Genomic DNA, 25,790 nt, shown 5'->3' with positions numbered 1-25,790 from the left:
ATTAAGATTTGAAAGAACTCAAACTACCCAGCCTCCTCCTTTGTTTTGACCACTTCTGAAGTATATGCAGTGTGATACTTGTAGATTTATATTTAGCAAAATGCTTGCATGTCTGAGACGACAATGAGAGTAACTGCTTGATAACAGTATATGCACCAGGCATCTAACATTAACTTTGGAAATAAAACTTTAAAATTAAGTAAAGTCAATATATGCAAAATACTGTATACTGTTTGTGAACAGGAGTTTAACTCATCACTCTCTGCATCCATTTATGAGACACTTAAAGATTATAAAACTCGAAAAAATAATGCATTCATTTTGTCCATAATACCATGTGCACTTCAAAAAAGTGAAATAAGGCTCTTTGTTGTTGATGTGTGTTATTTTCAGTATCTTAATATCCTAATAAAAATCCAAATGTTTACTCAAGTTTATTTCCAGTCATTTACTTGAACAATTATATATGAAAGACCAACCCAGGGCTCATACTTCATATCGAACTATAATCATGCTTTCTAGACCCTACTGTTTAAAAAAAAAAAAAGTATGAGTGGTTGGGGAGCTCTTTCTTATGGGAAACAAATATTCAGTTGTTAAATGGTAGTTGCTCATGAATGTTTTTTTTCATAATTTAAGTTTAAACAGAAAAAAAAAAAGAATTCAAGTGCTCTTTACCAAATTCAATTTAAAACATGGGTGATTGTGCACTGCTTCATGCAACTAATTTTAGCTTTTGTGCAGACGTGCATGTGTGTCTGGGGAAAGGGAGGCCCAGCAAAATCTCTACACATTTCTTGTCCTCAAAATAAAGGGAATGTAAAGATAACAGACAGTGGAGAGCCCTGAAGTGTCTTGATGTCCAAGGTAGTCAGAGGTGAATAGTACTAGAATAACTTGATAGCAAGACAATGTGTCATAAGAGAAAATTTGTGTCTTTCTTTGGCCACTTTTTTTTTTTTTTGGCCACACCACCACACTGCATGTGGGAAATTAGTTCCCCAACCAGGGATCGACCCCTTGCCCCCTGCAGCAGAAGTGCAGAGTCCTAAACCACTGGACTGCCAGGGAAGTCCCCACATATTTTCCTATCTGAAATGGAATATATCAGTGCAATTGTCTTTATTTTCTTTCAACTAATCAAAAAGTTGTTGCTCTTCAGAGGCTTATCTGTGATAGTCACTTAAAGAATATGCCCCTAGGAATTTTATCTGAAGGACACTTAGGGAAGAGTTTGTTTTTTATCAGAATAATCTCTGATTAATTTCAAAATTGTATTTTATCTTTCATACTGTATTGCCTTTTCTTAGTTCAGTGAGTCACTTGTTCTTAACCAGACCACATCACACCGGATCATGTCTAAATAATTAAGTTCAATTTGATTAATTAAAATCTAATTAAGCATTATTTATAATTTCTTCCAACTACAGAAATAATTTTAGGAATTATTCCAAAATTCAGAATGTTTTTACGTGTACCTGCAAAGAAATGTCATGGGAGGTCCTAACTAATTCAAAACCACGTTTCTAATTGTACATTTGTTCGGAATAGTGAAATTAAATTTGGAGGCATTAATTAGACCTAAATTACTATGTTTAATGTTTTAAATACTGTAAGTGTTTTGGAATAGTGAAAAGTGATTTTAATGCTGAGGACACTACCTATTCACTAAAAATGTTTTATTTGAGAATAAATTTCATTTTGAAATAAAAATATTATTTAATAATAGAAAGTTTTAGAACCTTAAATTTTTCTATTAGTTAAGGCTTCCACACGTATAGCTGTGCTGGATGATATATTGTAAAAGCACTTTAATATTCTTAGTGGTCATAATTTTTAATTGTGTGTTGTTTGCGGTAAAGGCGTTAATCCCAACCAAGGAGATGAAGTTATTTTCTCAGTAATTGGTCTTTAAGCCTATCTCTGTGTAACTGAAATACTTTAGAAGTTGGTGTTCCTAGTCTAAAACCAATTATTCAATTTTGCTTCAAATTCTGTGACTCATATTACCCACGAGGACAAAGGCATTAGTAATATCGCTTAAATACGAGATGGGCATAGAGATTCTAGATCACACTGCTCTTTTAATTTGTTGCCCAAGGACCACTTGAAGCAAAGGTAATTGAAAAGACACAGTATAATTTGGACTGATTCTATCACACTAGGTAAAAGTATTGTTTTGGATAATTTAATGAATAGGTCCACTTATCAAAGGAAGAAATAAAGCCAAGGGTTTGAATCCAGAAGGAAGAAAAATACAAATAAGAAACATGAAAAAGGGAAAGGGAGATAAGCTTTCTAATTTCAGGCAAAATGAAATAGAATGAAGATAAATCAGAGTTGAATTTCAAATACATATGTATAAAATAGTTGAAGAGTGACATAAAGGGATATGACTTTCTTCAGATGATGGGGACGAGTCTTAATAGCAATATGATGAAATTGATTTTTCTTCCAATATTCAATTCCAGAGTACAGATTTAGTTTGAAACTCCTAAGGTAAGTTAATTTGAATTAAATGTAATTTAGGGCCATATAAAGCTTTGCTTTCAGAATCAGCTGGCCAGTAAAGATCACATTGATTTGCTTCATTGAATTTATTCATATTGTGTTTATTCTCTACCAATCCATTATGCCTTTCAAGATTTTTTCTATATCATTTCCTTCTTGAGAAATTGCAATTGTCAGTAACAGCACCCAGACCATGTGAAGACCTGGTAGATCTCATGGGGGATAGAAGCTCAAGGTGGATTTATTTGTCTATTACATAAGAAATCTCACTTGAGCCAGTGGTGTTATATCTCCAATCCTAAGTATGATACGACATTGGTGTTTGAAGATTTGTGGATAGAGATCACAAGTTCAAATAACTTCAGGGACCAAACAGTACAGGTTGAACTGTGAGATTACAAGGAAGAGTAGTAAGTATATGCAATATTATGAGCTACAGAATGCATGTCTTGTCTAAAGACAGGTGGTTTTTTAAAATAATATTAATTTATTCATTTTTTTATTTATTTGGCTGCGCTGGGTCTTAGTCGTGGCACACGAGATCTTCGTTGCTGCATGTGGGATCTTCACGGCGGCATGTGGGGTCTTTTTTATTTTTCTGTAGTTGTGGCACACGGGATCTTCGTTGCAGCATGCAGGATCTTTAGTTGCAGCATGGGAACTCTTAGTTGCGGCATGCATGGGGGATCTAGTTCCCTGAGCAGGGATCAAACCCCGGGCCCCATGCATTGGGAGCGCAGAGTCTTAATTACTGGACCACCAGGGAAGTCCCTAAACACTGTTTTTAAAGCACTGATGTAGGTTTACAAAACCTGGATCTAGAGACGGAATTTAGTCTGACCACTATTCAACACCTCTAACTAAACAGTCTATTAATAGTGGGACTAAGACTTAGAAAAAACGAAAAACGATCTCCTAACCCTTCAATTCCAGACTCTTCCTTCAGAATGAAATTTCTTATCCTTGCTGGCCTTTTGATAACTGCCACTGCTCTGCCCATCGCTGTGAGTACTGTTCCTCAGTTTTCCACTCCATTTCCATTCTAGAGACATTGTATTTCTGGGCTAGAAAGCATTACCTTTATCTTTTCATTTCACAGAAGAGGAAAGTGGACTCCAGGAAAGATGTAGAACCAGCAATTTACCACTCTTCTTCAGCCCAAGGGTCTTCCCAGCACAAATCCCAGCTCTACATGCTATTTGCAAGCTGCATGACCTTCAGTGAGGAACTAACCCATGGCTTCCCAGACTGTAAAATGAGTTGTAAGAACTACCTCAGAATTGTGCAAGGATAATAAAAATGCGTCTAACGCACTTAAGAGTCCTAACTGGAAGGTAGGAAGCTCTCAAATAAACTAAGCAATATACAGCAACTATTCCACAGTGACCTAAGTCTTAATTCGGCAGTTTGAATTGAGTTTCATTTACAATATCCTTACCCCAAACCATCTCATGTTGATTATAGACATGCGTCCCCATCTGTACAAATGAGATCTATGAGTTTAAGCTCTGCTTACTATAGTCTGACTAGGTTGGGTACCTAGTAGGCAGGAACACCTGTGCCCTAAACATTTTGTAACAAAGGAGCCTTCAAAGAAGTGAGGGAGCTTTCAAAATCTGTATTTGGGGATACAAACTTTAAATTTACACTTCCATACTCTCTCCACTTTGAACTGATAAATGCTGAGAATTAAACTGAGAACACTGTTGATTTGAAGATGAAGAGGCATGCAATATGTAATTAATCTTACAAAATGTAAAAAAAAAAAAGGGAAAACATTCTTTGGAAATAAGTTTAAAGGTAAGAAGTACAAGTTCTAAATCACTGGACAAAATTGATTCAACTTTTCCCTATTAGACTCAACTGCTTTTTATTCCAGGACAGCTACATCACTGAGGAGTATAAAGCTCAGTAGTGGCTTGTTACCTATTCTCATTTAGAGTAAAATCTCTTTGTAATGAATAACGTATTGCCATATGTTGCTTTACCTTGTTGCTGTTATTGTTTTACAAGCTTGAACAGTCTGGAGGAAGTTCCAGTGGTCAGGTCAACTTCCGGTTGTATTTTCAAATGACATGTTCATCATTTTAAAAGTTTTCAAATGTTTGGAATGATTGACATCATGTTTCTTATTATAGAGATTTAACTTTTGCCCACCACAAGGACCACCATTTTTTCCTCAGATCCCATTTCTCCCACCTCCACAATTGCCCCTGGTAAGCATGGGTTTGGGGAATCTCAAATTGCAAAAAGTATTTATTAGTTGGATGATGGTTATAACATTTTCCAAATTTTGACACAGAAATATAAGAGGCCACCAGGCATCAGCTATTCACACTACCCTCCCTGCACAGCTGGTGGTGAAGTGCGACAAAGGAGTAGCAAATTTCCCTCTAAAACTTCAGTGACTTCTTCCAATATCTCTCTACACTTGCTATCAAAAAGATGTTTACACTGAATTACCCCGACCATGATGAACTTAGTTACTCTTCATGAAGGGAATGCTAACCTTTTTCTATATTACCTGTTCTTTTTCTTTTTGTAAATAGCCATGCTGTTTTCTTTTCTCTAATGTTTTTCCCCCAGCTCTCCAGCTTTTTTCCACAGGTCAAACAATATAATTATTTTGCTCTTCTCGTACCCTCTCCAATCTCTCCTAATATCTGAATTCTTATAATAACTTTTTAATAAAGGCCAGAACAATGCTAAATACATAATAGAGTTACCTTTTTGGTACAGACAGCATTCATTTGGTTAATATTTACTGAGTGTCTACCAAATAACGGGGTCTACAGTGAGTGCTGGAGAAACAAAAAGTATAAATAAGTTCACAATCTGATGAGGAAGAGAGATTTAGAAATGAAAAAACAATGTAATTTGGTAAGTGCTTCTAGATGCAAATACAAAACCAGCTGACTTAGGCTATGTGTCAAAGAGTTCATAACAGAGGAGGGGTAGCCAAGCCAGGTCATGAGAAGTGGGAGGGGCATTCCAGGCAGAGGGAACAGCAAGTGCTCAGAAGGACATGGCAACTTGGGGAAAGAATGACCAGGGCAATGAGGCTGCCACACAGGTTGGGACATGTTAAATAAACAGTATTTAGGCAATGATGTTTTGAAAAGTTCATACACATTTTAAAATAGCATCTTGTTTAACTTCTTGTCTATCATCTAAAAGTTTTAAAATATGAACACAATTTTGCAGTTTTTGTTTTTATATCTAAATGTAACAAAACACCTTCCCTTTGCTTATATTTAATTTCGAACTGTTTACTTCTCAACTTTAAGTAGTCTTTTAGAAATTGTCACTAAAGTTACAGTCCTCAATGGAACATTCTTTCCCTTTAATGTTTTCACATGGCCTGACTGTTAGACACTACATTTCTAAGTTCTTGCATTGATAATTAATTGCTAATTATTTTGGTTCTAGTCAGGGTTAGGTGCGTTGGTTCTTTTCTTTTTCTGAAATCCATAAAATTTGGATTTTGCGTTAATTTGTAAATTAATGCAAAATTCTGGAGTCTTGGTTTATAATTAGAATTTAGGAATTGCTACTAACGTCTTATGCTTAAAATTATGTAAATTTTTGTGGCAATAAAAAGAATCACTAGTATATGAAACAGAAGCTCTTCCTTCCACCAGATGGCAGAATAGTATTAAAAATCAGGCAAAGATGGCTTACTGTAGAAAAACTGAAGGATTTGCAAGAACTATCAACACATAAGACAGATTCCTAGGCTTTAGGTTTGACTAATTAAGCAAAATAAACATACTTCTTGAAAGAAAAACATGATTTGAAATTCACTAGAATCTAATCTCCATCAACTAGAAGGTGAACTCCCTGAGAGCACATAATTGCTCAATAAATACTGATGGATGGAGGGATGGATGGAGGGATGGATGGATGGAGGGATGGGTAAATGAATATACGAGAAAGCTAAAACAAAATGTACCACCTTATTTTATTCACAATTCACTTTTTTCCTCTTTTGTGTAGATTCCAATTCTTTTTCCATTTCCTAATAATCCAAATCAGGTAATTACACTTGAAGTTTCCTTTAAGAAAGTATTTAGGGCTTCCCTGGTGGCGCAGTGGTTGAGAATCTGCCTGCTAATGCAGGGGACACGGGTTCGAGCCCTGGTCTGGGAAGATCCCACATGCCGCGGAGCGACTAGGCCCGTGAGCCACAGCTACTGAGCCTGCGCGTCTAGAGCCTGTATTCTGCAACAAGAGAGGTCGCGATAGTGAGAGGCCCGCGCACCGCGATGAGGAGTGGCCCCCACTTGCCACAACTGGAGAAAGCCCTCGCACAGAAACGAAGAACCAACACAGCAAAAATAAATTAATTAATTAAAAAAAAGAAAGTATTTAAATGAATACAAAACAAAAACTTGAAAATTCTTTAGATTTGGAAAGGAAGTTGATACCAAAAATAATGGTTATTATTCTCCTTTGGGGACAATTAGTGATTGATATTTTGTCTGATTTGAGTCATTTAATATAAAAATCTCATATATCCTTGAAACCTGAGACCTGAAACTTTCCTTGATCATGTGGAGGGAACCAAGGAGACCATAGAAAAGCATTTGAAGTCAAATAATCTGGGGATGCAAGCTTTGTCATTTAACACTTTGGAGTAATCTTAAACTCCTTTGTGTCTTACTTTCCTTTAGAATATAAAATAGTGAAAATGAATGATTTATGAAGTCCATTTCACCTCTAAAATTTTGTACTTATATTTGCTATTAATGGGGGGAAAATTCATTCTTACTGAAATGGAGTCTGTCCCAGAAGTCTCTGAACTAGATTTAAGGTTATGGTCAAGGTATAAAAGGATTATTTGAATTTTACTTTTGACAGGATTTTAGTAAATGAGGGGAAATTACATAGAACAAGACTGACTCAGTCACAAGCAAAAAAATAAATTGTGTGTAACATAGCATATTAATTCTAAATTTTTAAATGATACTTTGGTTACAATCGTAGGAGATGATATTATTAAAGTTTTTTTTCATAAAGAAGTGACCCCTGGGAATTCCCTGGCGGTCCAGTGGCTTTCACTGCCGGGCCCGTGTTTGATCCTTGGTCAGGGAACTAAGATCCCGCAAGCCATGTGGTGCAGCCAGAAAAAAAAAAAAAAGGGATTCCCAAATACAGTCTTTTTTCCAACCTCGTAAACATAAGTTTAATTATCTTTCTAAGAAGTCCCTGCTACGTTTGGAGTCCACACACACACACACACAGAGAAATGTGGACTCGTGTTTCCTGACATACTAGGTTTGAAGGGGGTGGGTGGGTACTAAAGAGTGGAGGGGTACTTAAAATATTAGTGAATGTGAATCTTACTGATGTAATTTTATAAATGCTAAGAATTCTAAAAAGCATGTTTTCATTAACCAAGCTAACAGAAAATATATAACACAGAAAAGATAGATAAAATACTGCATTACAACTCCTTGATTATTTGATTGTCTTTCCTTTTTTCTAGGTCCTGACACTTAATGATCTTAAAGCGGTAAATACTGCTCTGTTGATCTATAAAGTTTACAAAAATATTACATTCGATACTCCATTTAAGATGAGCCAGTTCATCAGAAAAATTACTGTATTTATTAGTCCAATTCATTTGGAAACAAAATTAAGAATAGCTGTTAAATTCAAAGCCAAAAAAACTAACTCGATACATGCAAACAGTTCTACATTCATTTATTCAACTTAATCCAAACTATAAATTGACAAAACAACATCTTCTATCATTGATAAGGATGAAGGTGAAGAGTCTTAAAAGAGTTAGGAGTTACAGAATAAATTACTTTAGCAGAGATGAATAGACTAGTTTATTTCTTCACTAATGAAGCACTAGCATAAATGCATAATACATTAAAGATGATCAAATCTAAATCCCAACAGATAATTTTTTTTACTGAACTGCACAGATTCAACTATTTAACAAGGCCCTTTATTGATATATGTTATTCAGAATATCAGTTTATAAAAACACAGGAGAAATACTTGAAGGGAGTTACAAAAGAGAACACTAAAAATTTCATTTCCCATATACTTTTCACACTTAAACATTTTCTGAAATCAAGATACATCTCACAACAGATGCATTTAACCTAGAATCTCCTTGTTCTTTAAGATTCATCATTAACTAAATGGTACACTTTACAGTTGATGGTATCTCAGAGACCTGCAGTATTCGTAAAAATGTCAAAAAGTTAGGCCTAAACCATTGCGTGACTGAGGTAAAAATTTTCAGGATTCTTCACTACAGATTATTTAAAGTCAATCACCTTGAAGAATATTTAAGTGTGGCAGAAACTTTAAGGTCAAACTAAATAAGAACCAGAGTCAAAAAAATAAAAACCTAAGTCAAGTTCAAACAGCTAGTGTTCTTCCCACAATCCACTGTTTAAGAGATTCTATAGTCCATTTCCAAATGACAAATTGTAAAAATTCTAGCATCTTTTAATTAGAATGTATTATATATATGAATATGAATATATATTCTAAAAATGTTTTAGGAAACTCCCATCAATAATTAATTATTGATGATTACAAAATTAGCAAGTTCATGTTTACATCAAAACATGGCTAAAAGAGCCCTGGCCTGTGGTGGGAAAGCCTAAATTGTAAGCTCACCTTTAAAATTAAATTAGCTCTGTGACCTTGGGTATATGTATTAATTTACCTCCAGTCTCTTCCAGTGAAAATATTGACGCCTCAGACATACGACTCATTCAAATTACCAAATCTGAATACTTAATACCTATTTATACTTTATTGTTCTGAACTTTATTGAAAGTGCTGTTGGCCACAAGCCAGGATCCAGAAAGGATCCTGACAGAATAAACTATAGAACTGCCATATCTTCACAGTGGTAAGAATTTTTTTCTCCTAGTGATTGTGGTTAAACCAAGAAGCAGGAAAACACACCCTAAGGGAACAAATGCTACCTCCGGGCAATTGTTCTTGCCTAAGAACAAGGAGGACAGTGTTTAGCTTACATATTCTTGCATACACGCTGGGATGGACAGCCCTACAAAGAGAGGGATTCACCTTTTTGACATAGTGGTCAATTCCTTGAGCAAGCCGCCAGTCTCTTAAAACAGGACCACATGAAAGCTATAATACAATACTTAACCAGTGAAATTGCTTGTGTAAGCAAACCCTCGAAGCAAAGTCATAGCTGTCCTAAAATTTTGGTTCAAGTATCATTCACAGAGGGAATTCACATAATTTAAGAAAGATAGCACTTGTATGGAAGTGTTTACAGTGAGTTTCTCAACCCTTCGCATCAATTTTCTGTATTTCAGATGTAGTGAATACCGTTACAAGGCAGTTACAAGAAAATATTTCTGTGAATTAAGGGAATTTAAATCTAAATATTGCATATTCATTTAAAATCTTACCTCATGTAAATAAAACACAAAGCAGTAAAAATGGAATTAATTTTTCAATAAAAACAAAGGGGGCTTCCCTGGTGGCGCAGTGGTTGAAAATCTGCCTGCCAATAAAGGGGACACGGGTTCGAGCCTTGGTCTAGGAAGCTCCCACATGCCACAGAGCAACTGGACCCATGAGCCACAACCCCTGAGCCTGTGCGTCTGGAGCCTGTGCTCCGCAACAAGAGAGGCCGCAACAGTGAGAGGCCCACGTACCGCGATGAAGAGTGGACCCCACTCGCCGCAACTAGAGAAAGCCCTCGCACAGAAACGAAGACCCAACACAGCCAAAGATAATAAATAAATAAATAAAATGTGACACCTTTATAAAAAAAAAAAAGATTTTCATATAGAAAGTATTTTAGCTTACATATGTACAAAGTTAAAAATAAGCTAAAGGTAAACCCATTGATATCACTGATCACTGGTTTTTCTTCTTTCACAGTTAATCATTTCTGTTTTGAACCAACTTGGGGTAAGTCCACAATTTTTAAGCTATTATAAACTACAAATCTACCTAATGGACTGAAGATAGTATCTTATTAATTTTTTTTAATATTTAGGGCTTCTTTGGGGTAAAACTTTTTTGCTATGGTTATATTGATAAAAGCAAGTGATATTTAATCTCAGAAAAGGTAAGAATAATTCTTCTGAACCATAAAACCACATGGCAGAATGGAACCCAAGTGATTTACCCAAATTAAAGCTCATGAGTTATAAATTCGATTTCCTCCAAGATCTTTTTTTTTTTTTTTTTTTTCTGGCTGCACCATGCAGTGTGTGGGATCTTAGTTCCCTGACCAGGGATCAAACCTGCACCCCCTGCATTAGAAGCGTGGTCTTAACCACTGGACCACCAGGGAAGTCCCTCCTCCAAAATCTTTAGATCAGAATTTCTGCAGGTCTAAAAATGTATTCTTTTCATAATGCCCATAGCATTTGACAAAATTTCAGTTTACAGAAATTAGGTTAAGAAATTTCAAACAGTAAATTTTACCTCAAGCTTATTTTTGTGTTACGGACAATTCAGAGCAAACAGTGAGAAAAGCCTGCTGTGAAACTACCAAATCTAGAAATGCTCTAATCTCAAGGCAAGGCAACAAGTCTCCTTAACACAAAAGCATCAGCTCTCTTGATGGAAAGGGTACAAACCTTGAGACTTCTGCTTTCTCACCCAAGTTTGCTTTCATCTAAAATATATACAAAAGAGAGAGGCCAAAAGGTATATCCCTTTTTAAAATATCTGAATTAATGTCAATTAAAATTATATACAGTATGTATGTATGTATGTATACTTGTATGTATTTATTTATTTATTTTTGCTGTACGCGGGCCTCTCACTGTTGTGGCCTCTCCCGTTGCAGAGCACAGGCTCCAGACGTGCAAGCTCAGCGGTCATGGCTCACGGGCCCAGCCGCTCCGCGGCACGTGGGATCTTCCCGGACCGGGGCACAAACCCGCGTCCCCTGCATCGGCAGGCGGACTCTCAACCACTGCACCACCAGGGAAGCCCAGTATGTATTTATTTTAACCTACCTTGAGAGAAGCTGATGAATCAAAATATTCTCAATCCTAATTTTGAGAAATTGGATTTCACGAAAGTTTTCCTTCTGAAAAGTTTCATTGCCCTAAAGTGTTTATTCTGTGTTTCTTACCAATTCAAATGCTCTTACCAGCCCATCAAGGGTGAAGTGGGAGAAATTAAGCTCTATGTTGCAGAAAAGACAGTTGATGGTTCAATTTCTCAGCATTTAGGTATAACAGAACCACATTATTTGCTACCTCCCAACATTACATGATTGTACCCATACTAATCCATCAACATTAAATAAACATAATATGGGAGATATGGGTGGAGGCAAAGAAAAAAATATGGCAAAAATACCTTCATATAGTAACTATAATCTGTATTGTTTATTTTGGCAGAAATAATTCTCTTACTACTATGTCAGAAGTTATACAGAGTTAGTAAAATCTCCAAATATCTTTTGAGCATTATTATACATTTTTAAATACTTCTATCCTAAGAGTTTAACAGCTTCAGATTGTGCCCATATTGGTAAGTTAATAATACGATTAAAGGAGGTATAAACAAGACCAAATTAATGACAAATGCTTTCTTCAAATGATGTGTTTTGAAATCAATTTATTTATTAAAATTTCACAAATATTTTAGAAAATAACAGCAACCATCATAAGTCCTTATACTGTAAGACAGAGTAGCATTTAGCCTCTAAAAGTGGTTAGAAATTTTAGGTGCCCTCTTTAGCATGTTTAGTATCTTGCTTCTATTTGAGTTTGAAATGCTTTCAAATCTCAAGAACACCTGCAGGCAAGACACACTGATTTTAGCCGCTCATCCTTAGGTTAAGATATTATCAATAAATTGTCTCTGGGCCAAAATTATGTGAACAAGTTTAACAAGGCTAGCCAAATCAGATGTGGCCCTTAAATTTCAAGTCACAAACCATAAACGTATTACTATGGATAACATGAGTATTGCTTAATATAGAATCTTCCAAACTACAAACTTAAAGTGAGAAATCATAAAAGCTTCATAAACTTAGTAGGGAATACAACAGACGGAGAATTGGCTCTGGAACCCTGCACACCAGGATTCAAAATCCAGCTCTGGGATTCCCTGGTGGCGCAGTGGTTGGGAGTCCGCCTGCCGATGCAGGGGACATGGGTTCGTGCCCTGGTCCGGGAAGATACCACATGCCACGGAGCGGCTGGGCCCGTAAGCCATGGCTGCTGAGCCTGCGCGTCCAGAGCCTGTGCTCCACAACGGGAGAGGCCACGGCAGTGAGAGGCCCGTGTACCGCAAAAAAAAAAAAAAAAAAATCCATCTCTATTGCTTACTGAATAAACCTTGGGGCAACCTTTCTAAATATCATTTTCATCTGTGAAATAGGAATAATACCACCTAACTTCACAGGATTGTTATGAGCATTAAGTGATACAATGTAGATATTCAATAAATGGTATCTATTACTGTTTTAACTGTCTCTAAAAAAAAACAAAAATATTCCTTATATCTGAAATATAAGAAAAGTAAATATGAAGGCAATATCACCTAGTGATACAGGAGCAGATATTCCTCCAGAAATGTCTTAAACTAAAATTTTAATCTGGTTTTTTTCTATTATAGATGGTGCTGGATACTTACAGTTAGAAGATTATCTACTTCTACCCTATCTATAGGGTATAGTAGTTTTATCATTTTGCATACTTTGTAAATGTTCCAATGAAAACTACAAAATGCCACAAAAAAATTGATTATCTGCGGATTACGTGCTTTAGTCATTCTTTAAATAAAAATTTCATATAACCTAATAATTTTACTAATGTCAGGTTAGATGTGTCAAAACTATGAAAACATAAGTAAATGTCATTCTTTAGGCAATTGCTCAAACTTTCTCAAGAGCTTTGGTAAGTAGTTTCAATTTTAGAGAATTCTATTCCATGCCAGGAAGAAGCAATTTCTTCCTACCAAACAGTAAAAGTAGAATCAGACTCTTTCATGCTGGGACAAGGTTATCCTACCCCTCACCCAATGAGCAGATCATTCTTGTCAAGTACAAGTCCCTTGTTATGTACCCAAGGACCAGGATTTTATGGATTTTAGAAAATTAATACTGCACATAAACCTTGTAACTCTTCCAGAGAGGTTTGAGGCATTATCCTGAAGTCAAACATTCGAATGTTTCTCAGCAACACATTCTAATGTTTCTCAGCAAAACTTATAGTCACACTAAGGGGAAAAAAGCCTCCTGTCAGTTCAGTTCCAATTTACCCCAAAGGAGTTTTGACACTAACTCGGGGTTGGTGGGAGAGAAAACAAAAAACAAAAACCACCTTTTTGATGGATTTACCTTGGCCCTAGTTCTCTCCTCTAGCTACAGAGTAAGCCTAATACTCTTTCCAAATATCTGAAGGAAACAACCATGGCTCTATCCCCTAACCCTCCTTTTCTTCAGGTGCCCCACCTGTAGTCCAACTGGAATGCAGATGGAATTATGACAGTCCCTGCCTCAGGCGGACAGGAATTAGTATCATGAGACTTTCCCAATGGGTATCTTGGCCAGAATGTGATACATATGCGACAAGGCAGTGTTATTTTCCTTCCTCTTCCCTGCTTCCAAGAACATGTGGAACACCAACTCTTTCCTTTCCTCTGGGAATTACAATGTTAATAGTGAGTCTCTCAAAAACCTATGTCAGTCTTTAACAATCTCTTCCTAACAAAAAACACCAAAACTCCCAAAGACCTCCTCTGTCTCTGATTTCAGTTCCTTTCTGAACATCTATTTTTAATTCATTTATGGCACATACAGTTACAGTAGAGTGAAATGCATATAGCAATTTAAATTACTAATTTCCTGCACACATTTTTTTAAATTCACAATTCTTGGAAATGAGAACATGAGCTCTTGTTCGCTGATCTTGACCTTTACCAACTAAGAGTGACTGAAATTTCCTTATAAAACTTACAACTCTAAAGGCAGGAATACATTAGGCTTCCACTTTTGAAAGCAGCTTCAACAAGATCATGTGAAGCAAAATGCAAAGCAAATAATTTCAAGATAAATCAGATTAAACAATGGTGATTGGTGCTATTCTGAAAGAAGCTTGATGTGACAGGAACATCCTTCAGACCTCAGAAGATCAATGGGAAAAAAAAATGACAAACAAGAACTACATGGAAAGCAGAAGTTATGGCTGAACAGAAATTTACCTTTATTTAGATTCTGATTCTTCAAAGAGCATCAGTTGTTAAATTTGGTTTAAGCCATGCTTAAATAAAATGCATACAAAATATGATTATTTATACCTCTTTTGACTGGAAAGCAGAAAATTCTGTGTTGTTTCACCATATTTGCTAATTTTATTCTGATGCAAAACCTTCTAAATGCAAATCATTTTGAAAGTGAATAAAATAATTTCCAAGTAATTTACCCTGCCCTTTTTATATATGAGTTCTGTGATGCTGCCTTCTTTTCAGTACATGTTCCTTTGTTGCCATTTGGCTTACATGGAGATTGTGAGCTATAACCCATGGCAGTCAGTTTCAGAGTCCTCACTCCAGTGGGCATCTCGTTTCTCTGCCACAAGTTTGATGAATTGAGAGTGACTAGCATAAAGCTTGAGTTTATCACTGATGTCCACCCATTTCACTTTTCCAGCATCATCTCCAGCTTCTAAGGTAAGGTTATCCATTATCTCACCTGGTTACCAAAGAAAAAACATCATCAAGAAAAAGTAATTTATTCATTTCTTTTTCAGCATAATTCTGTATCTTCAAGTATTGTTACTATAATAATCTTAAATCATCATTATATTAAGTGGCCAAGTGAATTAAAAACTAGAATATTCCAAATTTCCCAAATGCCCAAATTTTAACTAAGTTCCTAAATTTTAAGTGACGGTACCAGTAAGAAAGCTTTTCTCTTTAAAAAGTAAAAATATTACCCTTAAAAAAAGAAAAAGAGAGTTCACATTAAATAAACATGAAAACTCACATCAAAATTCCAGGATTACAGATTTTAATGTTAAAAAAATGAAAGAAAAAAATTATTGATGACTCACTTTAGAGTCTTAAGGTAAGTGGACTTTTCCAAGCACGACACCAAACCAGAAACCATAAAATAAAATATTTAGTGGGGGGATGAGGTGGTGGTGGGATGAACTGGGAGATTGGGATTGCCATATATACACTAATATGTGTAAAATAGAGAACTAATAAGAACCTGCTGTATAAAAAATAAGTAAAATAAAATTCAAAAAATATTTAGTTATATTTATAAATACATATAAGTATATTTATTAAAATATTTATAATTATCAAAAATTAAAAATAAATGCTTTCAATCACTGTGGGCAATCTAAATGGCATATTTCTGTAGGACAATTTGGCAATGTTTATCAAGAGCTTTTAAAAAGCAAACACTCTTTGATGAGCATTCATTCAAAAAATATCAGAGTGCCTCTTATGCACCAGACTCTGTACTAGGCACTGGGGATACAATAAACAACCCAGCAATTCCACTTCAAAGGACTTGTCCTAAGGAAATAAAAAGACAAGGCTACTGAAGTATTCAAGGCAACATTATTTATAACCAAAAAGAGAAAAAGGGACATAACTGAACTGTCCATCTAGAGGGCACAGATTATTAAATAAATGATAAGACAGCTACACAATGCACTCCCATTAAAAGTGAAGCCATTCTATAAATACTGATATGGAAATATGTCCATAATATATTTTTAAGTGAAAATTCAAGTAACAAAACAGAATGTACAGTGTGAGCCCATTTTTATTTTAAAAACAGCTATATAAAATCTGGAAAAAGATAAATCAAAATGTTAAAAGTGGTATCTTTGGGAAATGGAATAACTGGTGCTTTAAAATTTTTTCTGCTTTATGTCACCTATTTTCTAAATAATTCATTATAAACACTATATCCTTTATCTTTACAATGATTACCTTTAAAATAATAAAATAATAAAGCTGCTTCTTAAAAGAAAAGAATCAACTGAATATTCCAGTATAACAGGTTTCTAAATCCTGCTAAAATGACAGCTCCTGGGGCTTCCCTGGTGGCGCAGTGGTTGAGAATCCGCCTGCCGATGCAGGGGACACGGGTTCGAGCCCTGCTCTGGGAGGATCCCATATGCCATGGAGCAACTAGGCCCGTGAGCCACAACTACTGAGCCTGCGTGTCTGGAGCCTGTGCTTCGCAACAAGAGAGGCTGCGATAGTGAGAGGCCCGCGCACTGCGATGATGAGTGGTCCCCGCTTGCCACAGCTAGAGAAAAGCCCTCGCACAGAAATGAAGACCCAACACAGCAAAAATAAGTAAATAAATTAATAAATTCCTACCCCCAACATCTAAAAAAAAAACAAACTGTATTTATTTCTAAAAAAAAAAAAATATGACAGCACTTTGTGTATCTCACAGCAGCTACAACATCCAATTTTCAAGGAAGAACCAGAATTAAGAAGTAAACCTGAATCTAAAAGTTAAATTAAAATATCTGATTATCTAAATAACAGTGTCCTCTAACATGCTCTTTATCAGATCTAATAATGTCTGAAAAGCATCCTCCCCTTCTGGCCACCTAATAAATTACACAAAACAGAATTCTAAAGAGTTTAAAGTTTATAGTCTGACATGTGAAGAGCTTGGAAGTCATCACTCCTATCTTCAGACACACAAAAAATCTGAGCAAACTGAAAATCAACAACTCTTTTTGGATCCGTCAGAGAATTGAGGTCACAGGGCACAATGCCACCCTGAAAACTGGAGAGACAGGCAAATACAGAGAATCACAACTTACCAGGAACAGAATCCCACCTCTGGAGCTAGCAAGTGGTAGAAACATTTAAAAGGTAACTGACTAAATTTTGCAAACTGATCTGTGAACTAGCTTGAGAGAGAAAATCTCTTGGATGCACAGTCTTGGGGTGGGAGAGTCACATTTTCAGGAGTTTTACCTCCAGGAATGCCACCAGGTTCTCAGGGTAAAGACAAGAAAAATCCCCACTTGCTTGCAGCAGGGAGAGGGGAAAAGTAACCATTCTGAAATAAAACAGAGCATTCTGCCCTTAAGAAAAACTATTTCACCAGTCCTAACCAACCTGGGGTAAGGGAAATACCCAACTCTAGCCTTCCTATCTCGCCTAAGGAGTGTGAAGGTGGAAGGAAGAAGCTGAGAGCCGCAGTGAAGGTCACAGCCCAGGGGCCCAGGCTCACTGAAAAACTAAGACCTAATCATTGGGTTCTCCTATGATTCTCCTCCAAAACCCCACAAACCCCCTCCAAATCCCACAGCAATAGGGATTCCATAAAATAACGGGGAGTGTAACTGAAAGAACTGCATGGCTCAGACCTTATTTAAGTAGTAGTCTCTAGAGAAACCCAAAGACAACAGAAGAGACAAAAACAAAAACACCCGAGGAAATTTTAGCCTCTGACACCTACAATTACAGCAAATAATAAGTACAGCCTAACTCCTAGTCAACTAAACGTAAGACCTCACACTAAAGATCTATTGACCTCAGTCTCTTTTACTGGATACATCATGTTCACCTTTCAAAAAAACTAGAAGGCAGGCTACAAGGCAAAAAGCACAGTTCGAAGAGACAAAACATCAGAATCAGACTCAGATATAGCAGAGATTTGGAATTATCGGACCACAAAAATTTTTTTAAGTTCAGAGAGAAAATAAAACAGTGAAAACAGTGATTTGAACAACTCAAACACTATAAAATCAACCTCTAGAGGATCAGTCATTGTTTTTTAACTCCAAAAATAAATAGCTAACAAATTTATCAGTACCTAAGTTGTAGAGACCTGCTTGTAAATTATATTTGCATACTTCTCCTTCTGAAATATTTCTTTTAAGTTCTCAATACAAGGATGAATTATCCTAATACTTTGTTTTGGTTAGAGTTGTTTGGAAGTAATGAAATTGGTGCTGGGGGTTTTCCGAGGTTCAACAAGAATGTAAAAGTGACAGATCTCCTAGTTCCAGCCCACTTTGTAAGGAAAAAACTGAGTCCAAGAGAACATGTGATTTGCACAAGGTTATACTGAGACAGGAAGGGGGCAGGGCAAAACCTTTAAAAGAATGACAAAACCATTGCAGACAGTACATAAACTGGTTAGAACCAACTAGGTCCAAGATGGAGGATGATTCCCCTTCCACTAGATCTTGAGCCTCAGTATACGCTCATTGTAATACATCAGCATGCTAAATGACACACCCACAGGTGCCATAACAGTTCTGAGGCCGACCATAAAAGGAAAAAAGTGGGTGGTGACCCAATTCCTGGAAATCCCCACCCTTTCCCCAAAATAGCTGGAATAATCCCCCCACTCATTAGCCTATGAAATTACCCAGACCATAAAAACTAAATGTCCCATATTTTGAGGCCTCTTGCCTTCTGAGATGGCCCACACTCTGTCTATGGAGTGTGTATTTCCCTGAATAAATCTGTTTTCACTCGTCTTGCTCTTGTATTCCTTCTCGCATGAAGCCAAGGACCCTCACTTAGCAGCCCGTCCCAGGGACTTGCCTGAGACCTGGGATATGACCATCCACTCGGGCCCTATTTTTCCTGCAAGAATACAACTTAGAAAGGAGCCATGAATGGAACATTCAGTTCTCTGACATGGTACCCTCATTTCATTATGCTACAGATGAAAACAAAATATTTAAAATGTCATCCAATGCAGCAATAAAATGTTTCAAAAGAAGCCAGCCATTCAATGTATGTTAAAATCATAATTAATTTTTAAGATAGCGGATTCCCACCCACCCTCTAAAATTTTTAAATCCATTGACCAGAAAAAAAACATTCATTTAAAATTTTTTCAGTACTTGGAATTTTTTTGGCATTGTTTTGTATTTTAATAATGCATGCTCTTATAAAATTATTTCAAACACTAAGACACATATAAATCCCATTTCCTTTACCACAGCCATACTTCCTACCCAAATCTCCAGTTGCTTTTGTTTTTATTTTACACAAATGGAGTCATACAAACAACTGTACAACATTAAGGCACATAATTTTAGTCTATAAATTTAACCTTAATTTTATATGCTACCAATGGATTAAAGGATATTAGTTACTGGTGACACTTTTAAAGCATTCTTCTACATATTCTTTTAATATAAACAACCTGCTTTCATACAAATATTATCCTATAACCAGTAGTGGATTGACTTAAAATGCTAAAATAGTCCAGATTTAATTGTGCCCCAGTAGTCTGCTTCACTTAAATTGGATCCTCTAATTCAGTTAGCTTAATAAACATAAGTAAAATTACCTGTTTCATCATGGTAATTCACAGCTTCTGTTTCCATCCATGCATTATCAGTGTTTCGAGGATCATCAACATAACCTTTATATATCTATTTTTAAAAGGAGACAGACCGAAAAAAAAGTGTAGGGTGAACAGGAATGGGTAGAGAAGAGCATGCTACCTTCATTAGAATCAGAAATATCCTGTTGCAAACAATGCACATTTAATTAACATTAGTGAACTGTACACTTAAAAACGGTTAAGATGGCAAATTATACATTATATGCTTTTTATCACAAAAAAAAGAAATGTAAATATTACAGGACCTTTAATGTAGCATTCCATACGCTTGTTTTACATTTCCCAGGGAGGGAATTCCCTGATGGTCCAGTGGTTAGGACTCAGTGCTTTCACTGCCAGAGCTCAGGTTCAATCCCTGGTCGGGAAACTAAGATCCCACAAGCCATGCAGCTTGGCCAAAAAAAAGTAGACGTGAAAATGAAATTAAGAAAACAGGGACTTCCCTGGTGGCGCAGTGGTTAAGACTCCACGCTTTCAATGCAGGGGGCCCAGGTTCAATCCCTGGTCAGGGAACGAGATCCCACATGCATGCTGCAACTAAGAGTTCACATGCCACAACTAAGGAGCCCGTGAGTCGCAACTAAGACCCAGCACAACCAAATAAATAAATTAAATATTTTTTAAAAAACAGAAATTAAGAAAACAATTCCATTTACAATAGCATCAAAAGAATAAAATATTTTTTAAAATAAATAAATAAATTTCCCAGGGAACAGTATTCTCAAGAACATTTTGAGGCAGCTTTAAAATTCATAAAACCCTCAACACCTCAGACTCTAATTTCAGAATTTGAGAATAGTCATATTTGGGCCATACAATTTTTTTTTAAGAGTCTATAAGTATTTTTCTGTTTTAATAACTTCTGTGATTATAGTTTTAGACATACAAAGATACATTCTTCTAATTAGAAATCTATAAATAAGGTTAGTAAAGACTAATATTTAAGCTATTAATACGTGAAAAGATTTGTATCTAGCCATCTAACACAAATGTGACCCGAAACCCAGACAGCATATTGATAGATAAATAATTAAGAAATCCTAATTCTAGAAAGAAAACAAAGCAATTCAAAGAAAAGCCAATAAAAAAGAAAAGAAAATCTACCCTTTTCTTTATTATTAGTGCACATATACCTTATAAAGTGACTTTTTTAATCACAAAGGGTATGTAAACAAAACAGTCATGAGACTTAAATGGTTATGAACAAGAAAAACGCTGAATAGCATAATTTAAAATGTAAATGTCCTTTCAAAAAAGCTGAATTCATGCAAACTTTTTAAAAAAGAAAAGATTTTCCGTTAGATGAGTAAACTCAGTGTCACATTAGCTCACACCTAAAGAAAAATTAAGAGGAAAAAATGTATTATAGTAAATGATGTAACTGGCCTAAAGTTGGACTATAAAAATTTAAGTAGAAATCTATTTACAGTGAAGAGCTACAATTTAATTTGTTTTTATGAACGTGTATTTCAAATATACAAGTATTTCACTTTATTCAGAAAATGATCTACCAGATGTCCAGGTGAACTTTAAGTAATTTTCATTAATCCCCAGGACTAAGTCCTTCCTGGAAATCTTTATTTCTTACCACTAGATGTTCCTGGCTGAAGAGCTTGTGCAACTTTTCCTCTAATTCTCTCTTTTCAGCACCAGATTTCTGTAAGGAGTTGAGAGCTTCCTCACCAAATTCTCTTTTCAGTGTGGCACTAATCTTCTCTCCTGGATCCACCATCCCCTAAGAGTCACATTTTTGTTTAAAAAAATTAATAAGCTTTAATTCAATCAATAGATATTTACTGAGTGATGCAGTGGACATATATTGTTCTATCTGCCCATAATCTTCTGTGATATGCTCTTCTCTAAATCATTTGTTTCTAGTAGAAGCAGCTTGGCAGCATATCCCATATACTCAACCATAGTAATTAGTCCAAAGTTAGCCTACGGTCAACTGAGCCAGTCAGACTCCTTTCCTGGTATCTTCCAAAGTCAAGCTATGGAAGGAAGGGATGGAGGCAAGAAAGAATAAAGCAAATTGATACTTTCCCCATTGGTCATTCCATTCCAGCCAAACTGACCTCTTCAATGTTCCTAGGATGTGCCAGACATATCCCAACCTTAAGGCCTTTGTACCTGCTATGACTTCTGCCCAAGATGCTTTCCCCAGATATCCACATGGTTCACTCGTTCACCTCCTTCAGATCTTTACTCAAATGTCACCTTCTCAGGAGACCTTCTCTAACCACCCTATCGAAAACTGCAAACTCTCAAACACTTCCTAATCCCCTTCCTTGTTTTAGTTTTTTTCTTAATATTGATATTTATCACCTTCTAACATTACAGTAACTTGTTTATGTTATATTATCTGTCTCCCTCAGTGGAGTGTGAGCACCAAGACAAGGATGTTTGTTTATGTTGCTCTGCTGTATCCTCAGTGTCTAAAATATTAGCTGACAAAAGGCAGATGGTCAAAATATACTGAGTAGATCAACGACTCTCAAAATTATATTAACGACAACAGTTCCCTGACTGATCAGAATTTCAAATGACAATAAAAATATAAGATCCTGTGATGATATCATTGTATTTTGCATTCAGCACTGACTGAAGTTTGACTATTTGGCTCTTATAATTAGCCTAAGCTTTTGTCACAGTCAGCTACAACCTTCATTTTCATTCCATTTTACCCTACAAAGAAAAAAAGCCATTCCTGCAGATAGGAGAATGTGTATATAAAGAGCCATCCTCTCATCAAACTATCTCCATTTCACAATATGGCATAAAATATAAAACCCACTACTGAACACATACACATTTTTAAAAGCCCCTTGAAATATATTACTGACATGAACCCAATAGAAGTATACTCTTCCCGATGATATTATGAAAACTCAAAAAACTACAAGGAACAGTAATAGTGTTATCTTTTTAAAAATACTAAAAATCTTACCTTGGGCTTGGAGTAGGTGTTGAGTTCTGAGATGAAACCCAACATTAGTGAGTATCTATTATACCAGGTGCTTTATATGCTATCTCTAATAATCCTGTGAAATATATATAATTATTTTTAAAACAAAGGTCTGAACTCCATATCACTAGCTCAAAGTGCAAAAAAGGTCAAAACACAAGCCCAGGTCTAACTCCAAAGTCCATGCTCTTTCCCAAGGGTTTTAGAATTAGACTCAGATTCTAACAGCTTTGTTGTATTATCCTACATTTGTCATTGACAATGATACTTCATTGCAAAAGAATTACTGGGGAGGAATGGAGAATAAATGAAGTAGAAAAGATCCATACACAATAACCTTGTAGTAAATAAAGCAACTAAAAAGAACTTACAACACTGATTTGACTTAATTTTAATGCTTACCCCTGGGATTGCCCATTCTCCACAGTCTTTCCTTTTTATTGCAACAAACTGTAAGATGTTTTTCCCAGAAATGGGATGGGTAATTTTATTTCCACTTCTGTCCCTTTTCCACCTATAACAGTAATGTAAGGTCATAACTGATTTAGAACAAAGACCAAGGTTCTGTTTCAAACTTAAGACAAAGCTATAAAGATATATTTTTCTTTATAACAGAGTATATATAAATTTACCTCAAATCAGCTAGTTTTGTAAAGAAATATTGTTTTGTATTAAAAATATTCTTTATTTAGCACTGTTACAAATGAAGACAAATGTCTACTTTCCATAAAGGATATTATAGTCTCCATAATAAAAATTCAAGATATAAACAGTTTTTACTACTTAAAGTAAAAGTTATCAAAAAAAATTAAAAGCAGAACAGAATTTAAAAGAAGGGTCATAAAAGTTTTTTTTTTTAATCCAAGGATGCTTTTTAAGAATTTTAAGTAGTGAAAAAGGTCTGTAATACTTGCTTTTAACAGTTTGCCCTACTTTTTCAGAAAAGCAGATTATATGATACAGGTTCAGTTGGTCTCAAGAAAAGTACTTCTCAATCTTTATTCCCGCTTTTGATAAAAGAAGTCTCACACTATCCTTTAATTTAATTTTATATTTCAAATTGAATTGCAATTTTTAAAGCATCGAGGCAACGTTAATTTCAGAATGTGCTTTTTCTAACCACAGCCTCCTTCACAAAGATGTTGATAAATCTCCCCTTCTCCTTCCCTACACCCACCACATCTACTTCCTCCTGCCGAATTTTAAGAATAGTTTTAATAGTCCCTTAGGCAAAGATAAAGATTTTGAACTTCCAGTACAAAACCAAAAAAGAAAGCTTATGATCGAATCATCACTCCGCATGAGACTCAATAAAATATACTAGTTTAGAAGACCTAAATAGACATTTCTCCAAAGAAGATATACAGATTGCCAACAAACATATGAAAGGATGCTCAACATCAATAATCATTAGAGAAATGCAAATCAAAACTACAATGAGGTATCACCTCACACCAGTCAGAATGGCCATCTACAAAAAGTCTACAAACAATAAATGCTGGAGAGGGTGTGGAGAAAAGGGAACCCTCTTGCACTCTTGGTGGGAATGTAAATTGATACAGCCACTATGGAGAACAATATGGAGGTTCCTTAAAAAACTAAAAACAGAATTACCATATGACCCAGCAGTCCCACTACTGGGCATATACCCTGAGAAAATCATAATTCAAAAAGAGTTATGTACCAAAATGTTCATTGCAGCTCTATTTACAATAGCCAGGACATGGAAACAACATAAGTGTCCATCGACAGATGAATGGATAAAGAAGATGTGGCACACATATACAATGGAATATTACTCAGCCATAAAAAGAAACGAAATTGAGTTATTTGTAGTGAGGTAGATGGACCTAGAGTCTGTCATACACAGTGAAGTAAGTCAGAAAGAGAAAAACAAATACCGTATGCTAACACATATATATGGAATCTAAAAAAAAAAAATGGTTCTGACGAACCTAGGGGCAGGACAGATATAAAGACACAGACATAGAGAATGGACTTGAGGACACGGGGAGGGGGAAGGGTAAGCTGGCACAAAGTGAGAGTGGCATGGACATATATACACTACCAAATGTAAGACAGATAGCTAGTGGGAAGCAGCCGCATAGCACAGGGAGGTCAGCTCAGTGCTTTGTGACCACCTCGGGGTGGGGGGGGGAGAGGGAGGGTGGGAGAGAGATGCAAGAGGGAGGGGATATGGGGATATATGTATATGTATAGCTGATTCACTTTGTTATACAGCAGAAACTAACAGAACACTGTAAAGCAATTATACTCCAATAAAGATGTTAAAAAATTTTTTTTGAACATAGTAGTTTAGATATGAGTGCCCAAATTTCTTTATATTGTGGCTGAATACCATATCTAACCCATAATTCCCCCCCCAAAGGAGTTCACAGTCTAGCAGTGGAGCTAGACATGTATGTGAATAAACTATAAGAGTGACAGCTTGATAAGTACAGTAAATAGAAATGAAAGAATAATTGGTATAAGAAGACAACATCTGTTTTTAAGGATGCCAGAGAGAGGAAACAAAGTTATAAAATAAAATAATGTATTCAAGAAACTGAAAGTATATGTGGCAACATAAGCATCAGTGAGGGAAAGATAGATGGTGAGGCTGGAGAAGTATGCAAAGAATTCATCAAATTCATCTGCTTAGAGAGCCAGAGAATATCTTTTAAGCAGGGAAAAAGCCATTAGCAATTTGTATTTTAGAAAGCTCACTCACTTTGACAAAAGTGTGGAAGTTGGTTTGGAGGGAAGCAAGACTGGAGGCAAGAAAACCAGCTAGAAGACTGTTACCATGGTCCAGGTACAAGACGATGAGGACAGGACTGAAGGCAGAGACAGCGAAAATGGAGAAAAGACAGATTTTACCTTCACTTTTTTCTTTTTTAGCCTTTACTTTTTAAAAGTCATTTATATAGCACTTATTATGGACCTGATCCTGTTGTGCTTTAATGTATG

General features: G+C 35.8%; 1 protein-coding gene across 1 annotated transcript in view; it reads right to left on the bottom strand.

Annotated features, from left to right (window-relative positions):
* Positions 1-12,090: 12,090 nt before the first annotated feature.
* The window catches only part of NUDT9 (nudix hydrolase 9), a 35,703-nt gene continuing 22,003 nt past the window's right edge, over positions 12,091-25,790 (bottom strand). Inside the window, exons 5-8 of the mRNA XM_060114824.1 lie at positions 23,223-23,334; positions 21,444-21,590; positions 19,799-19,883; positions 12,091-15,187 (exon numbers count right to left, since the gene is read on the bottom strand). Of these exons, the coding sequence (XP_059970807.1) occupies positions 15,009-15,187; positions 19,799-19,883; positions 21,444-21,590; positions 23,223-23,334 (523 nt within the window). The 3' untranslated portion in view covers positions 12,091-15,008. The remainder of the gene's footprint in view (positions 15,188-19,798; positions 19,884-21,443; positions 21,591-23,222; positions 23,335-25,790) is intronic.

Source organism: Mesoplodon densirostris, chromosome 1 (assembly GCF_025265405.1).
Source record: "Mesoplodon densirostris isolate mMesDen1 chromosome 1, mMesDen1 primary haplotype, whole genome shotgun sequence".
Classification (NCBI taxonomy): domain Eukaryota; kingdom Metazoa; phylum Chordata; class Mammalia; order Artiodactyla; family Ziphiidae; genus Mesoplodon; species Mesoplodon densirostris.
This window is presented reverse-complemented; position numbering and strand designations above follow the sequence as displayed.